This window comes from Dermacentor variabilis, chromosome 9, assembly GCF_050947875.1.
Source record: "Dermacentor variabilis isolate Ectoservices chromosome 9, ASM5094787v1, whole genome shotgun sequence".
Classification (NCBI taxonomy): domain Eukaryota; kingdom Metazoa; phylum Arthropoda; class Arachnida; order Ixodida; family Ixodidae; genus Dermacentor; species Dermacentor variabilis.
Window position 1 is genome coordinate 154,318,805 of NC_134576.1, and position 22,366 is coordinate 154,341,170.

The 22,366-nt window shown below is 47.8% G+C and overlaps 1 protein-coding gene across 12 annotated transcripts in view; it reads left to right on the forward strand.

The window, feature by feature from the left end:
• The window catches only part of LOC142557859 (transmembrane protein adipocyte-associated 1 homolog), a 210,713-nt gene that overhangs the window by 12,409 nt on the left and 175,938 nt on the right, over positions 1 to 22,366 (forward strand). For 4 of the 12 annotated variants that reach the window (XM_075670076.1, XM_075670065.1, XM_075670075.1 and 1 more), the window contains exon 1: positions 2,141 to 2,255. The exons of 1 other annotated variant lie outside the window; for it this stretch is intronic. In XM_075670076.1, the coding sequence (XP_075526191.1) occupies positions 2,171 to 2,255 (85 nt within the window). In that variant the 5' untranslated portion in view covers positions 2,141 to 2,170. 7 more of the 12 variants (XM_075670071.1, XM_075670069.1, XM_075670068.1 and 4 more) reach the window with 4 other exon arrangements.

Below are 22,366 nucleotides of genomic sequence, written 5' to 3' on the forward strand. Positions count from 1 at the left end.
AATTCATTTGCCATTAACAATTTTTATACAGGGCAGGACCCAATCGCATTCACAAGTTCAAGTGAGCCAAGCAATCGCGGCGCGTGTGCTAACACATTCGGAACAGAGGTCAGATATGATGAGGTTTTATTCCTTTGACTGCGATTTTGTTTACGAGAGCATATATCCACTGAAAGCTAGGGAATTAATCCTAGGATGATGCTACTATTATGCGGACTCGTAGTGGTTACCAGGGATAGCGAAATTTCGTAACACAGCAAAATAAAGAGAACTCGTGGTGGTCACAAACAACTCTTTATTGGTACAAAAGATGGGCAGCTACTCCATTCTCAAAGTGCATGGCTGCTACGAGAGAGGCACTATGAGGAACGGCTTATCTTCGCGTGCAATTTCTTTTTACGCCGTTCCTGTCGCAATTGGTTGATCCCTTTTACATAGAAGTGCAGCCTGGTCAGCACATAGAACTTGGTCAACTTAAAGCCCCTTGATAATCAACTCTGTTGTGAGCGCATCCTAGTGCTGGCTGCAGCCTAAGGCATAGCCGAAGTTTTTCACTAGCAACATTACATCCACTATGCTGTCACTGCAGAGTTTCTCTCGGCTGAAGAACACAGTGAAGATGTCCTCCAACTTCTTCACTGCCCTGAAAAGCTCCAGCGAAGGATATAACAACCCTCCCTTGTCGCATGTCACAGCGAACTCAGAGTTTCTGCTTTCCGTATTGGGGGTTTGCAAAAGAAAGGCCTTGCAAGACATGCAGTAATAACACTTCAGAAACTTTCGAGCAACATACCCTGCCATGTAATGTATTAGACGGTCGTCGCTTTTCTGCTCCACCTGTGCTCAGCAGGATCGAATACTACGAAGCATGCGCTCGGCTGAAGGTTTCCTTCCTCAATGAGATGGTCAATTGCAGCAGCCCTGGCTTATTGAGCTGGAGCATCTTGCGCAATCAGGAGAGAAATCGTTTCTCCACTAGCTCCATTAAGGTCAGCATTGCCTGAGCGTACCATTTTCGCAAGGTTATAAAAGGATAGGAAACTAACGACAATTAGAAACTGCGTTGGTGTTGGGTGGACATTAGACCCACATGATTGCCTGACTATACCGAAAAAGTTTTCCAGCGAATCCTGGCTTAACCTGGATGTCATAACATACCTAAATCCCTGGCTGACACGATAATCCAGCAGTGATAATGTGCAGATATCGTCACCCTTATAGGCCATCTGCAGTTGGATCGCTTAAAAATCCACCTACTCTTTTAGCGTGTTTCGCACACAAACCGCACATGTTTCGTCGCGTTTTTTGTCTTGGCGGTGCAAGTTGCGTTCCCAAATTCGCCGTGTTTATTCATCTTTCGGCGCGGTGAACGACGGCTGCTTTCCTTTTTTCCACTTATATCCTGTTTCACAGCCGGGAGCGAAGCAGGGTCGCTGCCGTTGACGTTTCGACCTTCCTACTGCTCACGTGTTCGGCCGACTGCGCGCGAAACAGACTCGAACGGTAGGTTGAAACACCAAGAAACAGTCAACGTCGCGAATCAAGCCCGCATGAACAAGCGCGCGAAGCACTTTATTGTATGGCGAAGCAGCGGAGGGAGCCAGCCCACGCGACTACAGCGCCGCCACCGAAATCCGCGTCCCGTCCACACTCGCCGCCTCGCTGCAATGCATAGGGCGCTCCGGCTCCTGAGCCCACTACCATAGAGTTTCCTACAAAATTTTGTAGGAAACTCTATGCCCACTACATAGAGTTTCAACCATAGAGTTTCCTAGAAACTCTATGGTTTCAACCACTACCCCCTTCTAGAACACCATAGTCATATCATTCAAGGAGCAAAAGCCCCCATATTTTCTCTTACTCGCGCTTGCGTACAAACGGCTGGCGATCCCTCAAATGAACGTCTCGTGGACAACGACTGCAGCGCCAGAGTTCCCTGTTGTAGTCAATGCTGTATCTGTGGTTGTATTTCATTGTAGGAAACGCTATAGTTTCATGACCTACCATCGGATTCAGCTTTCAGCTACCGATCGGAGTATCGGTGTTCCATTCATGATCGTTTGTTTTCTGCTGCTGATTTCTGCCACCTTCATGTTCGTTTGAACTGTTGATACATCCCGACTCTATTTAGAGGTAACTACTTGCTTTGTTGCAGCAGGCTCCTGCCTTCATGAGCTTAAGCCTGTGCTCACACACCAGGCGCATAACATCAAATGAACTTGACGAAAAAGGCTCATCATGTCTTATTGCCACAAGTATGTATCATGAGTGGATTTTGCTGCAGTAGGTAAACAATGCGGTGCTTAATGGTTGTCCGCTGACAGCTGACGGCTCGTCAAAGCGACATTCAATGAGCAGTTTCCGATTGAGAGCGTGTGTGTGTACCGACAATGCATATTGGTCGCAAGTACAAATCCTCGTTCTAAAGGAGGGCGGTTACGTAAGTGACCACTTTTTGCTGCCGCCTATTTTGGTGTTGTTTTCTTTCTCGTTGATCTTCTAGTCATCCTTAAAATTCGCGCAGCATTTTAACCACATGTGATACGTGTTATATTTCAACTCGGTACCTGGTGCTTATAACATTAAATTGTGGTGCGCAAGTTTGCAGGACCTTAACCTACAAAAGTTTTTTCCATTTTGTCGTGAGAATAACGCGATTGAACATGTTAATGCGCACGCGCACGGTAATGAGCGTCGTTTGTGCCCGTCTGTGTCCATGTGCGATAACGCAGCTGTGGGCGTGTTGTCGTTGCCCTTTGTTTCCGTACACATATCTGTTTGCTGTCTCGTGTACCTGATAATGCGCCTCTTGGGACAGAAATCGTACTACGTGCCTTCTTGATGATCTTGCTTAAGTTTACACATATCAGGTGAGAAGCCTGCTCTCGACATGCTTCATACATAGCCTTCATTCTCGTGATATCATTGCTTAGACATCTCACTGTGCATCCGCCCAACTTGGTGTTTTCATTTCAGCATAGCTTGTGAGCAGTGTAGTGCATAAACATAAGAATTGCGTGAGATTCGAGTTTTGTTTTTTGCGGTAGACAAACATAAACATTGTATGAGGTTTCATGCTGCATAGGATGGAAGAACACTCAGTTGTGCACTATTTAGAGCACACAGCTTGACTGATGCTCCGCTCTGCATGGATTCCAACGTGTGCATCAGATCTCCATAATTTTTCAGGCTTGCTTTATTTCTGAGTAGTAACTAATTTCTCATCATATAAAATACCAGAGCATATGTCCTTATGAGTGGCACTCTTCTAGCATAACCACACATACATTTGTTGAAGACTGAAATTTCTCTAGCTATGCATGCTTTTGTGTGCATATGAACGTATTGCTACGTCTCAACACCAGCAAGGGTGTCAATGTTTGCCACGTGTCAAACCACCAAACCTCCTAACCAGACGTCAGCACGGCGTGGACGACTAAATGCGCTCCCCCCCCCCATTACCTGGAAACCGGAGAAAAGGATGAACGAGAGGGAACCTATCAACGAATGGATAAGTGCATTTAATTAGACAAGTCAAATCACGTAGCAGGCTGAGCAAAGAAGAAAGCGTGCAAACCGGCTGCACCAGGATTCCACGAAAGGCCCTCAGCCCACGCCTCACCTTGCAGGCTGAGCGAAGAAGAAAGACAGCGTGCAAATCGGCTGCTGCAGGATTCTGGATGCTGCAAGGCCCTCAGCCTGAATTTCACCCTGCAGACTGTGCAAAGAACGGGGTGGGCCACGATGAACCAACTACGTGCCGCCGGATGATTTCTTTCAAACAGTTTCCAAATAGTTTCTTTGAGGCGGAGTTACTGCTGGTTATGGATAGCCTGGGCTGGTATCGCAATGGAACGGACGATGGTGATTTGCTGCTTGACAGTCTTCAGATTCCACAGTCGATTCGCCTAAGGAAGACGACGGGATGAAAAGCAGATACTTTTCGAGAGTGTGAACAGGGTCCTGATGTGAACTGAGACGTTAACTTGCTCCTGCGTGGAGTGGGCTTCTGCACTGGAGCCATGTAACAAAGCTAAATAAACCCTTTTTCCTTCATTTTCTACAACTTGACGTCGTAGTCGATGGGCTTGGTGGATTCCATGCCCTGAACGCCACTCTAGCCGCAACAACTTGGCAGTGGTGAGATCAAGAAGGCAGTCCTCACGATCTGGGATTGGCAAGCCTGTGTACGTGGCTCCAGGAGAGATGAACTTCAAAGATCAAGGAAAACTATGGACAGAAGAGCGACTTCTGTGGATCCGGGATCAGCAGACTTACTCTTCATGGCTCAGGGAGGCACAAATGTCGCAGTAATGGCATGGAGTCTTGGATGACTCGAGGAATCTGGAAGGAAGAGATCAAGAAGGCAGTCCTCATTATTTCGGATCAGCGGACTTGTGTGCGTGGCTCTAGGAGACACTAACTTTTAAGATAGAGGAAAACTACGCCGGAAGAGCAACTTCTGCAGATCCGGGATTGGCAGACCTCCAGGGAGATGCAACCGTCACAGTAATGGCGTGGAGTCTAGTACGACTCGAGGAAACTGAACGAAAAGCAGTAGAAGGCACTTCCACCATCTAGGATAAACGGACCTGGGAACGTGGCTTCGGGAGACACAACCTTCGCAAGCTCAACATTGGGTGAGTGCTTGAGCGACTACGTTTTGCCGGACGATAAGGACAGGGTTCTATCGAGCAATTAGGTATATTTGATCGCCACCGTGTGTGCAGTCAACACAGGCGAAGTTGTGGCCAGCTCTTGAAAGGCATGGATTTTACAGGGTTAAAGAAAGAAGAGCTGCTGCTCTTGGCAGCAGAGCTCGGTGTGGAGACTAACCATAGGTTAAAGAAGCCTTAAATTCATAGGGCAATTGAGGAAGTGTATTTTGATGAGGACGAGCTCACAGATGGCTGGAAAAGAAAGGTTGTAGTCTGACTGAGCGAGGCCGAGGCAGACAAGTACAGTTTAGTGAAGGTGGGTTTGCTCGCTAAATACAAGCTCTCCACAGAGGAATTTCACGAGGAACCGATTTGCTTGACCAAAATTCAGAAAGAGGAGCAGGCGCTGTGTTGCGACGTGGAACACAGTGCAGAGAAGGATGAAACGGCTAGCTCGAGAGACGTAGTTCAGCCGGAGGAGGAAATCTTTGCAATTTCCCCTTCCGAAATTCAGGAAGAGAGTCAGGTGCTGTGCTGAACTACGATGAAGAACTCAGTATGAAGAAAGAGTATGAAACAACTAGGTCGGGAGGCACAGTAAAGGGGGAGGAGGAAATCTTTCTGATTTCCTTGACAGAAACTCAGAAAGAGGATCAGGCACTGTGTTGGGACGCTGAACAGAGAAGGACAATGAAGTAACTAGCTCGGGAGGCGTAGTTAAGCCCGAGGAGGAAATCCTTCTGATTTCCACGATAGAAATTGAAAAAAAAAAAAAATCGGGTGCTGTGTTACGATGCGGAACATGGTACAAAGGACGAAGTAACCAGCTTGGGAGGCATAGTTAAGCCGGATGAGGAAATCCTTCTGATTTCTTCGACAGAAATCTGGAAAGTAGATCAGGTGCTAAATTACAATGAAGAACTCAGTGCGAAGAATGAGGAGGAAACAGCTAGCTCGGGAGGCATAGTTAAGTCGGACGACGAAATTTTTCCGATTTCCCTGACAGAAATTCAAGAAGTTTGAGGTCAGGCTGAGGAGCCACCAACGAAAAGAAAAGAAAGGCACTCGGAACTGAGAACCAGAAACGGTGCCAAGAGAAAGAGGCGTCTCAAACTTGGACTTGCGTCAGAAAAGACAACATGGCTGAATAAATCTAAAGCCAGTAAACCTTGTGGGGAGCGCTGAGGAAGATTTAGACAGGTGCATTTGTCATTTTAAAAGTTACGACTGAGCGCGTACGAGTCACCACACGGGGTGGAAAAGAAAGTGACGTTCGGCACGGAGGTGGACAAAAGTCGGGGGGGGGGGCAATTGTGTTCCCCCTCGTTTGGCTCTTTCCGAGGTTTAGCCTTCCTGACGGGAGAATGTGGCAGTCAGGTGACTCGATATGGTCATAACCAAGCTATGCATTCCGAGGGCAATACCAAAAAAGCAGGGGGACAGTATGAAAGGTATCGGGGCTCTGCAGCGAGTGGAATGATATGTGTGCCTTTTGTAATCCCGGGTTGACTTGTTTGACAGGAACTTTCAGACAGCACCCGCTCGATTGCGGTTTAAGGAGATGATTTTCCCATAAGTACATTTTGGGAACCTTGTTTTTACAATATTGTCACGAGAGGAAAAGCCAGTCAGTCAGTTCTAAGCGAACGGCCGTTTACAGTTCGTTTCTGCAGCAGCTACCACGCACACTTCTTCTTCCTCGACTTCTAGCGTAACTAGTGCGTGCCATTACCCCTCCCTCCAAAAAAATAAATAAAATAAAATAAATAAATAAAGTTGGGGAGATGTTAAATGCCACAAGGAAAAAATAAAAGAAATGAGTAAGACAACGGACGTGACGACAGGGGCCGCATCACAAAGTTTGTGGATGAGAGTCAGCGCGAATGGTAGGGCTTCATCCTGGTAACATGAACAATGTCAGAGGAACGTGGTCTACGGGAGTGGTGCGAAGTGTCGGCTGGAATAACTTCGTAGTTGACAGGACTTAGACGACGCAAAACTATGTAGGGTCCAAAGTATCGGCGCAATAATTTTTCTGACCGGCCTCTTTGACGTATAGGGGTCCAAACCCATACAAGATCTCCCGGGTTGTATGTGACGTCTCGATGGCATATGTTGTATCGACGAGCATCTTGACTTTGTCGGGATAGAATTCGTTGCCGCGCAAGGTGCCGCGCTGCTTCGGCAAGCTGAACAAAGGCGTCTGTATCTGGTGCGGTAGGTTGAGACGAAGTTGGTAGGAGCATCATGTCGAGCACAGTGGTGACGTCGCGTCCGTAGACCAGACGAAAAGGAGGAAACCCGGTGGTTTCTTGTAGGGCAGTGTTGTACGCGAATGTCACATACGGGAGCAGTTCGTCCCAATTTTTATGATCCGTGGCAACATACATGGAGAGCATATCCGCAATCGTTTTGTTGAGACGCTCAGTTAGACCGTTAGTCTGCGGGTGATACGCAGTTGCCGTACGGTGCGTTGTTCCGCTCAGCTGCAGAATATCTCGGACCAACTGGGCAGTGAAGGTTGTTCCACGGTCTGTGATGACGACAGCGGGAGCACCATGTCGAAGGACGATATTTCTGATGAAGAAGTTAGCAACATCTGAAGCAGTAGCTCGCTGAACGGCTTGTGTTTCGCAGTATCGAGTGAGGTAATCGGTGGCGACAACGATCCAGCGGTTATCAGCCGAAGACTTGGGAAATGGGCCGAGTAAATCCATCCCGACTTGTCCAAAAGGTGAGCAAGGAGGTCGGACAGGCTGAAGCAGACCGGATGGTTTCAGTGGTGGAACTTTGCGATGCTGGCAATCTCGACAACTTCTGATGTACTGCTTCACGGTTTTTGTGAGTTTTCGCCAATAGTACTTCTGCTTGATCCTCGCGAGAGTACGCGTGAAACCAAGATGCCCGGACGTTGGTTCGTCGTGGCATGCACGTAGAACGTCGTCGCGGAGAGTAGCGGGAACAACGAGCAGGAAAACGGTTGCCGTAGGGTGAAAGTTCCGCTTGTATAGGATGTCGCCACGTAGGCAGTAAGAGGACAAGTGACGCGCGAACTGCCGTGGGGGTTGTGGGCGGCTTCCTTCAAGGTATTCAATCAAGGGCTGGAGCTCGGAATCTTGGCGTTGCTGTTGAGCAAGGTTTAAAGACGGAAGAGTACAAAGAAAACCAGAATCGTCGTCAGTATCTAGTGGTGCGGGTTCGACGGGGGCGCGGGACAGACAGTCGGCGTCAGTGTGTTTCTGGCCAGACTTATAGACGATGGTCACATCAAATTCCTGCAACCGAAGGCTCCATCGTGCGAGACCGCCTGAAGGATCTTTGAGATTCGCCAGCCAGCAGAGAGAGTGGTGGTCGCTGACGACACGGAAGGGGCATCCGTACAGGTATGGGCGGAACTTCTGGATAGCCCATATGACTGCCAGACATTCTTTTTCAGTTGCTGAGTAGTTTTTTTCAGCAGCAGACAAGGTTCGGCTGGCATACGCAATAACGCGCTCAACACCAGCTTGAAACTGTACGAGTGTCGCTCCGAGACCAACGGGTGTTTTTTCCTGGTCCCGTTCGTCAACTTCAATTTGCCAGTACCCACTACACAGATCTATTGAAGAAAAGTAACGGGCATGTCGCAGGCGATCCAAGGAGTCGTCAATTCGAGGAAGTGGGTAAACGTCTTTTTTCGTGACCTTGTTCAGTTTGCGATAATCGACACAGAATCGTAGTGAACCGTCGTTCTTTTTAACTAATACAACAGGTGAAGCCCAAGGACTTGTCGATGGTTGAATGACATCATCGTCGATCATTTGTTTAACTTGATGACGAATGGCATCCTGTTCTCTTTGCGACACGCGATAAGCGTGTTGGCGAACAGGTTGGACGGTCAGTTCAGTGATGATTCTGTGTTTGATTAAAGGAGTCTGTTTGACCTTCGACGTGGTGGCGAAACAGTCGCTAAATGACGATAGCAGAGTGAGGAGCCTCTCCTTCTCGTTTTGGTCTAGCTGTGGGTTGACGTTGATGTGACTGGTCAAGTCCACATCGCTGGGTGCCGGAATCGAGATTGTCGTTACCGAAGCACAGGCGTTGGACTCTGCCACCGTTTCAAAGTAGGCCGTGGTGGTATGTCTCGCGAAGTGCTTGTATTCGCCACTGAAGTTGGTAACTAGAATCGTGGTTTGCCTATGTTGGAGCTCTACGAGACCTCGTGTGACACCGACTTCGCGATCCAGCAATATGGTGAGGTTACCTTCGGCAATGCCTATTCCTAGTTCTTGGGGGCATTCAACGAGGACGAAGATGCTACTTCGAGGCGGTAACGTCACGCAGTCATCGACCACGCGTAAAGCCGCACGGTGATATTCATCCTCCACACTCGAATCCGAAGAAACATAGGTAGAAAAAGTCACGAACAAGTCACGAAGGTTAATGAACGCCCCATATTCCTGGAGAAAATCCATGCCCAGTATAACTAGCCGAGAACACTTGGGCAGCACAAGGAAAGACGCTACGAAAGTTGAAGTAGAAATTGCAAGTCTGGTGGTGCATCGTCCAATGGTTGACACGAGGTGTCCTCCGGCCGTAATCAGATGTGGGCCGTCCCACGCTGTCAGCATCTTGCGTAGCCGAGTGGCCAGTGAGGCACTCATAACCGAGTAGTCAGCTCCCATATCTACAAGTGCAGTTACCGGATAACCGTCGATTGAAGCAGTAATAGCAGCAGAAGTTCTTTTTGCAGTTTCGAATGAAGGCGTCAGCGGTACGTCGCGAGGGGATAGCAGTCGGTGGAGGATATTTGACGGTTCGCATGACAGCGGCCTCACCCCCGGAGGTCGCCGTTTTCAGTTTCCCCGGTGCGGGCTTCCACCGTTGACTCCAGCGGAATCAAAGGCAGGTTGAGCACGGTTTGGTGACGCGTACCGACGAGGTGAAGGCGACCGTGACTGTCTTCGCTGTTGGGCAGGAGGAAGCCGGTTACTTTCTAAGTATTGCTCGATTTCGTGCGGGCGTTCGCCATAGCACGGGCAACGGGCGTCCGGATGGTATCCCCGCAGACCAATCCGTCGGTACTGGCAGTCACGATACATGTGACCAGCCTCCCCGCAGTGATAGCACAACGGACTGTTGTCGGGGGCGCGCCATACTGTAGATTTGCGCGGACCAGGATGAAAGGGTGCTTGCGGATTCGTGCGGTGGATCAGACTTGGGGAGCGTCAAGAAATCCCAGCAGGCAGCTGCGAAAAACGGCCCGTTGATGGCGCGCAAGTCCGAAGAGCATCCGCGTACGAGAACGTGGGAGGTTCGGGTCGTGTTGGTGGCGAGGGATGAACCACTTTGCCGATTTCTTCCCGAATGACATCCGTAAGAACCGCGGCACTGGGAGGTACCGGAGCCGATGCATAGGACATCTGCAGTTCTTCTCGAACAATTTGTCATATTAGCTCGGTAAGGGACTCCCTGTCATCATTTGCAGGTACGAGAGAGCATGCAGCAGTCATGGTGGTCTGGCGTTCATACAGCGAGAGCCGCTGCCGAAGCATACGTTCCAGGACTGTTGCCTCACGAACGAACTGAGAGACTGTTATAGGAGGATTGCGCACGAGGCCCGCGAAAAGCTGTTCCTTTACGCCTCGCATTAACAGAAGCACCTTCTTGTCTTCTGGCATTAGTGGATCGGCTCGACGGAACAATCGCGTCATGTCTTCGACGAACATGGCGACGGTTTCGTTTGGCATTTGGAACCTCGAAGACAGTGCCTGTTCGGCTCTTTCTTTCCTTTCGGGAGTGCAGAAGGCTTCGCAAAGCACTCGGTAAAACTCCTGCCAGCTGGTAAATGAGGCTTCGTGGTTCTCGTACCATACTCTTGCCACGTCTAAAAGGGAAAAGTAGACGTTCTTCAACTTACGGCGATCATCCCAGTCTTTAAAGGCGGCGACCCCGTCGAAATGGTCCAACCAGTCTTCAACGTCCTCAAAGGCGTCGCCATGGAACGGGTTAGGCGTGCGAGGCGCGTTGAGAATGCATGGTACGGCAGCATTTGGGATCCCCTCGGTTTGGCTTGCGGTAGTTGTTGACATCTTCCTCACGGAGCTTGCCAGGGGGCTGTATTGCGGTGGAAGACCTTGGAGGCGACGGCTGCTTCGATAGATTTCTGCCATCCCCGAGGTACTGGCGTCGGTAGCTTCTGGTTGAGGGCCCGTAGGCATATGATGGATGCGTACCCCGCACCTCCACCAGTTTGTCACGAGAGGAGAAGCCAGTCAGTCAGTTCTAAGCGAACAGCCGTTTACAGTTCGTTTCTGCAGCAGCTACCACGCACACTTCTTCCTCGACTTCTAGCGTAACTAGTGCGTGCCAATATGTTGTTTTGTTTAGTAGATAGGATTCCTTTTTTTTTTTTTTGATAGGCTTACATCGCCAAGCCTAGGTGTAGTTGTTCTAAACCCATAGGGCATGCTTGAGTAGCAGTTAACTTTTCAAAAGTGTTCACGAGATTTTTTTCTTTGGCAGAAAGATGCGTTGTTTAGCGGAGCCACTTTAATCACACGATTTAGAAAGTGTTAGTACTGAGTCTTTGAGGTGTGTCATGGTTGGACACAAAGAAGCCAAGCATTGGTGCGTATATCGCACATGTATGCATGAGACAGCAGCATTTGAGAATCGATTACAGCATGCGTGGTAGAAATTAGAATTATCTTGAATCTTCGTGAAATGCCAAGTGCGTAAGTTACACAACATGGTTTCGATTTGCATTAGTGCAGGTCCTTTGTGGACAAGAGAAAGAAAGTGTTAGTGTGTGAGTCGCATGAAACTTGAAGCTTGGCGGAGCTTACTTGGAAAATGTAGATTGCTCAAAAGGGAAGGTTTGTCTTCACGGCCTGTACTTGTTCTGCCAGACTTCTGCAGAGAATGCATTCTCTGGTGTGACGCCTATAGCCGTGGTCAGGGTGCCGACCTTGCCCAAATTAAAGAAAGCGGTAAAGCATACCCTGTGTGGTAACTTAGTCAAAACCTGACACCGCAAGAAAAGGCATTAGCTCCTCGGAGAAAGAATGTTGTTGCGTGGAATGGGCAATTCAAAAGCTAGGATACAATATTCAAGGCGCTAAATTCTCGGTCAAGATCCGCCATGACCCTCTTGCATGGCTGAAGCAAAGGTTGGAAAGAAACGGGAGACGAATGAGATGGTTGCAGTGGCCGGAATAAGAATGCAGATGAACTGGGCCGAGGCCACGTGCTCAGAGTTTAAAAAAATGTTTTTTTTTAAACATGTGTTGTATGTATCGCTAGTGATGTTACTAAGTTAGGAACCTATTTCTGTCTTGAGCTGACCACGACTAGAAAGGAGGAAGACAAGAGAGAGGGGTAAAACATTGTAAGAGATACGAGGATCATAGCGTCCAGTAGTCATGTCACCCTGGCATGCCGACGAGTGGGTGTGCCTGTGCATTCCCAGGGAGGTAGACACAACGAAGCTAGGGCTGGGTCCTCGGGTTGTCCTGTGACATCAGCCATCACAACTAGAATGATCCCCGAGGCTGCGACCAAACATCAATGCTTCGGGCAACCTGACATCTGGTCTCCCTCACGTCGGATCTCTTGGTGGCGGAGGTTTTTGTTACGTCTCAACACCACCAAGGGTGTTAATTGAAGGTTTGCCATGTGTGAAACCACCGCACCTCCTAACCAGACGTCAGCGCGGCGCGGACGACTAAAAGCGCCCACCACCCATTACCTGGAAAGCGGAGAAATGGATTAACGAGAGGGAACCCATCAACGAATGGATAAGCGCAGTTAGACGAGTCAAATCACCTGGCAGGCTGAGCAAAGAAGAAAGACAGCATGCAAACCGGCTGCTGCAGGATTCCACGAAAGGCCCTCTGCCTGACTTTCACCTTGCAGACTATGCAAGGAACGGGATGGGCCACGATGAACCAACCAGATGTTGCCAGATGATTTCTTTTTGCCACAAATACCAAACAGTTTCTTCAAGGTGGAGATACTGCGGGTTATGGATAGCTTGGGCTTGGTATCGCAATGGAGTGGATGATGATTTGCTGCTGGGGAGTCTTCAGATTCCCTCGTTGACTTGCCTAGGGAAGACAATGGTATGAAAAGTAGATACTTTTCGAGAGTGTGGACAGAGGGTCCTGATGTGAAGTGAGATGTTAACTTGCTCCTGCATGGAGTGGGATTCCGCACTGGAGCAGTGTAACTAAGCTAAATAAATATTTTTTCCTTCATTTTCTACAGCTTGACGTCATAATCGATGGGCTTGGTGGATTCCATGGCCTAGCCATGGCCAAGTCACCCTAGCCGCGACAGTGTCTAATGCTATTCTATGTCAATGCTTCTATAGTGGTAGAGCTTGAATATCTGAAGGTTTATGTGCTGTAGGGGAGCAGCCGGGGAAATACAACCGTCCTTTGGAACTGCTGCCCTTTCCCCCTGTGGGGACTCCGGAGAAAAGAGGTGCCAGTTGCCTTTCATGTTCGCACTTCTGTAGACAATACACACATGACAAATTGATTTATATGTATAGCCACCTATACTACTGCTACAAATGCGCTGGTTAACGGATGGCTGATATGCAGTGAAACAACAAATGCTACCTAAGTATCCTCACTGAAACAAATATACGCCTCCAAGCGCATCACGCCTTTAATATAGAAAATAGTCATCTCCTCTCTTCAAGTTTCCCCGCAGGGGCGTCTGCGTCAGCAGGCGTTTGGTGTGTTGCGACACCACGTACCCGAGCACACGAGGGTTGGACCCTCCCGCGTGTAGCCGTGCGCGGCTTAGCCGTGTCTGGGGAAAGGGGGATCCTGGGGGTTGAGCTGATGCTGGGTGTTTGGACCTTTAAGGCCCCCCTGGCGGAGGCAACACACCCCTTTGGCCTCTGCTTCACATAGACGGCACCCCCGGACTGACCCACTCGGGGGAAATCGGTAGTTGCCTTTTCGTGTCTCTCTCTCCCTCTAGCCTTCGTCTTTCTCTCACTTTTCATCTTTCCTGTCTTTTCCTAGCTTCCGTTTACTTCCAATTTTTCCAGGCGGCAAGGGTTAACCTTGTGTGAATAACCAACCTGGGTTATCTCATATTTGGTTATAGTGATAACGTACAGCTGGCGTTTGCAGGACCAGTTTTTACAGTCCCTGTAACATCCCCTTGTGGGGCTCCACGGTGGGTGGCTGGCGTTATTGCCGAAAATTACATAATTCTATGGCTAGCTCCTTCCCTCCCCTCCCAGATCGCCCTCAGAAAAGAGGGCGCACCGAAAATGTATTTGTTTTTTGGACGACAAAGACCCAACTTCCCCCGATTTCATGTGATTCACTCGGAAAAGTCAGACACACAAGTACGCACAATCTCCCCATTTCTGGTTTCAAAGTCTTTAACTGAGGCTCTTGGTCAAGGTTACAAGGCAACAAGGATGGCAAGTGGAGATCTCCTCTTGGAGCTCCATAATCTGAAACAATTTGAAAAGTTACCCAGTCTCGTGTCATTTGGGTACGTTCAAGTGACAGTGACTCCACACCACACTATGAACACTACCCGCGGCGTTGTCTCAGACGATTATTTGCTTCAGCTGACAGACGCAGAGCTCTTGGAGGGCTTTAGTGAGCAGAATGTTGTCAATGTGAGAAGAATAAAGATGAGGCGGGATGGTAAGGAGATTGCAACCAAACACCTAATACTCACCTTCAATTCAAGTGTTCTACCCGAGTCAATCGAGGCCGGGTACATAAAGCTCCATGTTAGGCCGTACGTGCCAAATCCACTGCGATGTTTGAAATGCCAGCGCATCGGCCACAGTTCGCAGAGCTGCCGCGGCCACCAAACATGCGCAAAATGCAGTGCCCACGAACACACCACTGAAGCTTGTGCGAACGCTCTCCACTGTGTAAACTGTGATGGGGAGCACGCCGCGTACTCGCGGTCGTGCCCTTCCTGGAAAAAAGAAAAGGAAATTGTTACAATCAAAGTCAAGGAAGACATAACTTTCAAGGAGGCACGCAAGCGGGTATCATACCTGCCCCAAAAAACCTTTGCCGATGTGGCGCGTCAGGGGGCAGCGTCACAACGGCCTCCGGCGGCTGTCCGACCCACAAGCAGTGAGTCGGCAGTTACGCCATCTGCCCCCGCGGCGGTTGCAGCTAGCGCTGCTCCGTCAACTGAGGAGAAGGGACCATCGACCCCGAAGGTGGGTGCAGCTGAGGCTGCCTCAACCTCCCAGGTCCCTTCCAGCGCTGGCAACGGCCGGCGCAGCCAAATCCCCCAGGGAGCCCCATCGACCTCCGGGCTGGTGGGCGCAGGGGTCTTGCCCTCGAAGGCAGGACTCTCCCTGGTAACTTCTCGCTCACAAGAGCATGTGTCCGGCACCTCACAAGAGGCAATGGACACTACACCTATCCTCAAGGGGCGCCAAGCGCCTAAGGAGCGGCGAGGCTCCCTCGAACGCTCCAAAAAGTTCAGAACCCCCGTTACAGGGCCTCGAAAGAGCTCTGTAACCTAAGGCATCACCTCCGTTTCCATACACACAGCTCTTATTTACTTTCAATATGGATACACAAATTATTCAATGGAACGTTAGAGGTCTTCTTAGGAACCTTGATGACGTGCAAGAGCTTATCCAAAAACACAATCCAAAAGTGCTGTGTCTACAGGAAACACACATAAAACCACAACACACAAACTTTCTCCGACCATATGTCAAGTTCCGCAAAGATCGCGATGATGCTGTCGTATAATCAGGCGGTGTTGCCATTTTTATCCATAAAAGTATTTCCTGTCAGCGTTTACAGCTACAAACGCCCCTTGAAGCAGTGGCGGTTCGTGCTGTTCTCCTAAACAAACTTATCACCGTGTGCTCGCTCTACATACCCCCACATTACAAATTAGCTAAACATGAATTTCAGTCCTTCATAGATGCATTGCCAGAACCTTATATTGTTCTTGGCGATTTCAATGCACACAACTACCTGTGGGGCGACCCTCATATAGATGCGTGAGGACGACTTGTTGAACAATTCCTTTTCTCTTCTGGTGCGTGCATTCTGAATAAGAAAGAACCCACATATTACTGTGTTGCCAACAGAACCTTTTCTTCAATAGACCTCGGTATAGTTTCCCCCTCTATACTGGCCGAACTCGAATGGGGAGTTGCGAGCAATCCTTACGGGAGCGACCACTTCCCCATACTGATAAGAACACCTAAAGAAAATGAATATCTACTACAGGCTCCTAAGTGGAAGATTGATACAGCTGACTGGGAGAAATTCCGAACTCTCAGTAGTATTTCATGATATGATATGTCCTCGTTAGGAATTGACGCGGCTGTGGAATATTTTACAGCCTTCATAATAGATGCCGCAACTAAATGTATATCACAAGTAAATGGATTGGCATGCAAACGGCATGTCCCGTGGTGGAACGACGATTGTAGGATTGCTCGTAAGAAACAAAATAAAGCGTGGGGGTTGCTACGCGCCTCCCCCACTGCGGAGAATCTTATCAATTTTAAAAAAGTAAAATCCCAAGGCAGGTGAACCCGCCGACAGGCCAGAAGAGAGAGTTGGCAGAAGTTTTTATCCGGTATCAACTCCTATACAGATGAGGCCAAAGCCTGGAACAAGGTTAATAGGATTAGAGGGCGGCAAACATATTCACTCCCTCTGGTAAACACACAGGGCGATACACTGCAAGATCAGGCAGACTCACTTGGGGAGTATTTTGAGAACGTGTCAAGTTCAACAAATTATTTGCAATCCTTCCTAAAATATAAACAAATAGAAGAATGCAAGCCACTCATCAGAAAATGTCGACAGAATGAGCCTTACAACCGTCCTTTTAGTATTGCCGAATTGAGAGCTGCCTTGAGCGCATGCAAGAGCTCCGCACCAGGATCTGATCGAATCATGTATGAAATGCTTAAAAACTTACACAATGATACGCAAGTTATACTACTCACACTTTTCAACACCATCTGGGATGCAGGGTACCTTCCAACCGCATGGAAGGAAGCCATTGTGGTCCCTGTTTTGAAACAAGGCAAAGACCCTTCCTTAGTGGCAATTTACCGCCCGATAGCCCTCACAAGTTGCATTTGTAAGGTGTTCGAAAAATTGATAAATCGGCGACTCATTCACTTCCTTGAACAGAGCAAAATGCTTGATCCTTATCAGTGTGGCTTCCGAGAAGGGCGCTCCACAACCGATCATCTCGTACGTGTTGAAGGAAATATCCGGGATGCATTTATACATAAACAGTTCTTCCTATCTATGTTTCTCGATATGGAAAAGGTGTACGATACGTGGCGTTACGGCATCTTAAGAGACTTGTTAGAAATGGGCATCCATGGTAATATGCTTAACCTAATAGAAAGCTATCTGTCCACTTGTACCTTCCGGGTAAAAGTCGGCAATGTACTTTCACGTCCTCTTATGCAAGAAACGGGTGTACCCCAAGGATGCGTGCTCAGTTGCACGCTCTTTATCGTGAAGATGAACACGCTTCTTGCTTCATTACCACCAACCATCTTTTACTCTGTCTACGTGGACGACATTCAAATAGCTTTCAAATCTTGTAACCTCGCAGTATGCGAGAGACAGGTACAGTATGGCCTGAACAAAGTGTCAATGTGGTGGAACAAAAATGGATTTAAGATCAATCCTAACAAAAGTTCTTGTGTTCTTTTTACAAGAAAGAGAGGCCTGATTCCAGATCCTTGCTTAGAACTACATGTATGTGGACAACAGATACCTGTAAACAAAGAACACAAATTTCTAGGTGTCATACTTGACTATAGACTCACTTTTGTCCCCCACATTAAACACCTTAAAGAAAAATGTCTGAAAACAATGAACCTAATGAAACTTCTATCCCAGACTAGGTGGGGTAGTGACAGGAAGTGTCTAATGAATATCTATAAGAGCCTCATTCGATCACGACTAGACTATGGTGCCGTGATCTATCATTCTGCAGCCCCGAGCGCGCTAAAGATGCTAGATCCGGTCCACCATCTAGGAATCCGACTGGCCACTGGCGCTTTCAGAACGAGTCCCATACAAAGTTTATATGTAGAATCAAATGAATGGTCACTTCATCTGCAGAGAACATACATCAGCCAAACGTATTTTCTGAAAGTCCACTCTAATCCTCAACATCCGTGTTTTAATACCGTTAACGAGAATACATATGCTACACTCTTTCGTAATCGTCCCTCCGTAAGACAGCCTTTTTCGCTGCGTGTGAGGGAGCTTAGTCATGAAATGCATGTCCCACTCCTCGAGCTTCGCCTAATGCATCCAGCCAAGCTGCTACCTCCTTGGAAGTGGCAGCTGATACAATGCGATATATCTTTCATACAAGTTACAAAACACGCTTCAGACATTGAAATCCAAACGCATTTTCGGGAACTCCAGCACAAACACTCCTGCACGGAGTTCTACACAGACGCATCGAAGTCGCACGACGGGGTGTCCTATGCAGCCGTCGGTCCATCCTTCTCGGAATCCGACGTACTGCATCCCGAAACTAGTATCTTTACGGCTGAGGCCTACGCAATATTGTCGACCGTGAAGCATATAAGGAAATCAAAACTCAAAAAATCAGTTATATATACGGACTCCCTAAGTGTTATGAAGGCTTTGATACCGTTCTGTAAGCACAAAAATCCTGTTACAATTGAACTCTATTCCGTCTTATGTAAAGCATATGTATCTAACCAGCATGTGATTATATTGCTACGGGGTAGTATTCCCAATGACGAAGAGCCGAGTAGGAAGAAGACGAAGACGACGATTGGAAGCTAGCGCGGGCTGTTGCCTCTTGGTCAACTGCGGCGTCTTGCCTTGTAAATATACTTGTAAATAGCTTTTCGTCGGCGTCTTCCTACGTAACATATTTGGTGGAGGTGGACGTTCCCTGTACCTCGTCACGGAGCTTCGCAGTGGACGGTACGTCGAGCCTACCTTCATGGCTCCCGGCGTAACATATGCTACGTCTTCCTACGTAACAATATGCTGGGTGCCTGGCCATAGGCGCATCCAGGGTAACGTTTTAGTGGACCAGATGGCCACATCAATTTCATTGCATGCAGTTAACCCTACTGCTTCGGTCCCTGTCGCAGACCTGAAGCCTTTCTTAAGAAGGAAACTGCGAAACCACTGGCAACGTATATGGGACGCAGAAATAAATAACAAACTGCACGTGATAAAGCCACAGTTAGGTTCTTGGCCTTCCGTAACAAAATCACGGCGAACAGATGTCCTATTCTGTCGCCTCAGAATAGGACACACTTTTGGCACGCATAACTTTTTACTCACTGGAAATGATCCTGCAACCTGCTCTAGATGTGGGGAGAGGCTCCTGGAGTGTCGGGCAGCCGAATCTGACAGAAGGAAACATTTTTCCCTAGCTTACCGGCAGCACATACCCCTACATCCCGTAATGCTACTCGGCCCAGAACCTTTATTTGACACCAACGCAGTCCTAAGTTTTCTGAAAGATGTTGTCTTGCATGTTGTTAGCCCCACATGTTCGTAGCGGGTCCTCTCTTCAGAGGATGCCGCTGCGATAGCTCTTTCGTATAGCACATGTCTCTAAGCCCTTGTGTTTCAAGGGCTCTGGTGAGGCAGCAGTGCTCCAAGTAATTTTACCATCTCATATATTTTCTATCTTGGATCATTCTTCTACGATGGATTTTAATGTTCATAGTATTCGTCATTAGTCATCGCCATAATTTTATAGCACGTAGATTTTACGCACTTTACAGCGACTATTTTTAGGCCCCTTTACAGCCAAGTCACATCTTCTTCACAGAACTCATCATTCCACCGCGAAATCACTAACACTGTCTTGGTGCTCTTTGGCCATACCTGGCCTTTGCACCACTAAACCACACACATTCATTCATTCTCTTCAAGTTTGCACCAGTGGCAGAAATTCGTAGTCCAGGACCGCTATGGGTTTGCTGCCTGTCGGTACCACCTCACCAGTTTTTGCTGGTCACACTGGTCAAAACTGAGCAGCATGGCTTCCCACTGTTCAATGGCGGGATTGTGGGGATGTTAGGTGTATGACAACGTGTTTATATGAAGTGGTATAGGGGTGCATGCTCGGTGCAATGGGGACATTTGTTCTAGTAGAGGGAAGGTGTTCCCCTGAAGTTGCCACCAGGCAGCAGCTTCGTCCCTATTGAGGGAATTGAAGGGGGATTTTGCCGGGAGGGAGACATGACAGAGTTGAAGGAGTGTGTTGTGCAGGGGTTTATAGAATGCTCCTTGCGCTCATGGTCGTCTCGGTGTGGTGTCTAGTGGATTGCTTCAACTCGAGCGATAGCGTGAGTGAGTTGGTTGCTGTGAAGGTACTCTGGACCGGGAGTCCAGTCTAATTCGATTTCCGTCAAAAGTTAAAAAGCACGGCAGAGTATAGGGTGGGCAGTGGCATTGGAAGTTGCGGAAGGCAGCATGCAAATCCGAGAAAATAATGGTGTAGTTATTGTTTGGGCGCAACAATGGCTAAGGTGATGGTGGCTCCCTTAGCCATGTTGGTGGTGTGAGCAACTGAGTCTAACATTATCTTCCAGAGGCTGGAGCTGATCATACTCTCTGTCTCTGGGCAGTGGTGGATGTGGCTGGTGGTGTCCATGCACAGACTACTAGCTAGGTAACCAGGCACGAGCTCGGCGGTGGCCGGTATGAAATTCTGAGTGCATATTCCACGACACAGGAGTGGCATTGAGGCACTCTCTAATATGCGGCAATATGTTATAGGTGAAGGCATGTTCCAAACTGGTGACAGTATAGGCCAGTCGAAGGAGGACTTTGCGACCTGGAGATGTAAGAATGAGACGCTTGTGCTAAGTGGTCATGTAGGCCTCAGTGATTTCTCGTACAGTGTTGTGCACTCCAGACGAAGAGTACTTAGCAGAAGAAAGAGAATGTGTTGAATTTCATGGAGATCGGAAGTAGCATAGGCCACTCAGCTGATGATGGGGAGCTTTATAGAAGAATTCAGTGAAGTGACATTGTGTAATAGAAAACTTACATGCACAACACAATAAAATAGGCGAAAAAGCACCATGCTCCAGTACTGCCAATAGGGCACGCCAGATTTGGCACCACAGAATGGCAGCTTGCACAACTTTGCAGGAGTGCCCAGCTGTAGAGGGAAGGACGGTCTTGTTGTCGACCTTTGCTGTTCACTTTGTATGCGTGTAGCATGTTGGGGCTTCACTGCTGGACATCCATTCCTCTGTGATAGTAGAACGAAGAGCAGAATGCTTTAACAAAAGGATCCAAGAGACTTGTCACTGGCCATCCTAATTTCTTTATAATTCTTGCACATTGTTGGTCTGAATTTTTTATAGTTCAGGCTTATTGTTGGTTTCGTTGCAGAATGATGTATTCTCTGGTTATGCAGGTCACGCAAGATGTTATGTTTTGCTTGGCTTGAGTTGGAGCTGACCGGTCTGATGGCAAAGACTGCAGTGTGGCCCAAGTTTTCTGCTCATATTTAAAATGATAATTGCACCCCCCTGAATTTGTCTCCCTGAAAGGAGCACAAAGAGTGACAGTAATAATTTGAGCACATTATAATTATGTATTCTTTGGGAACATTGTAATCATTTGCTGAAAGCAAATTGATTACTAGTGTAGAAAATTAAAACCGAACTTGCTTCTTTAAAAAATTTGTATTGGAACCACGGTGCTAGTACATCAGTGTGATGTTGCAGATTTTTAAGTATTTTCTCATATTTCGGCAGTTTCTGTGCAGCAGTAATTGTAAATATGTGGCAGGTTTTTATTCACAACATAGTATGATGTCATAGGTTAACTAATATAAACTCAAGGGTGTGCCATTTTTTTTACTCGCCAGGCTTGCACATATTCTGTATTCCAAAAGTTTAATCTGGCCTAACATTCCTCTTTAGTGCCCGCAAACTTTGCTAGAATAGTAAGTGCATTATTTGCAACCTTCTTCAGTAGGTCTTCTTAGATGGCATTATTCGGACACACCTGGAAGACCTTTTCCTGTGAGCTAGACACTGTTCACTTTGTCAGTGATGGTGAACATAGTTGATGGCATCTTATTGGTTTCCTTTCTTCTTTGACTCCGTACACTGTGCTATTGGACTGACATGGTGTGTTTTCATGCAGCAATCAAAACTGGAACAATCTTTTTATTACACAGCACAGTAAGTTTCTTTGTCGCAGCATCCTGCCCCAAGGTCCTTGTAAAACTTGTGTAATGGTTGTTCAGTAAAGTGGAAAGTTGGGCTAGTTGGTGCGTGATCATCATACCTTGCTGGTGAAGCAGCGCACTGACACGGACACAGTGAAGGCAAACAGGAAAAGATGACACTCGCTGCACTCGCAACTATTTTATTTCAGAACACATACTTCATATTTATATACCTGCACACCCTCAGGCGTCAAAGAAAATCAAGGCAAGATTAAAGGCATTTTTTAAAAATCATTTGCCCGCGCATACTCGGGCGTCAAAGATACGGCACCTATCTATCATGGTGTGCAATCCTATCTTAATTTGCTGCAATCCTATCGTAATTTGTTGCAACCCTAACAACCATTTTTATTACACAATTTTTTTTTCTCTTCTTTTTAGTGTACTTCCAAAAAGGCAACCTCACCATGGAATTTGTTATGTGGAATAATGTTATGTACAGACAAAAGTCCGGTATATGTATAGGC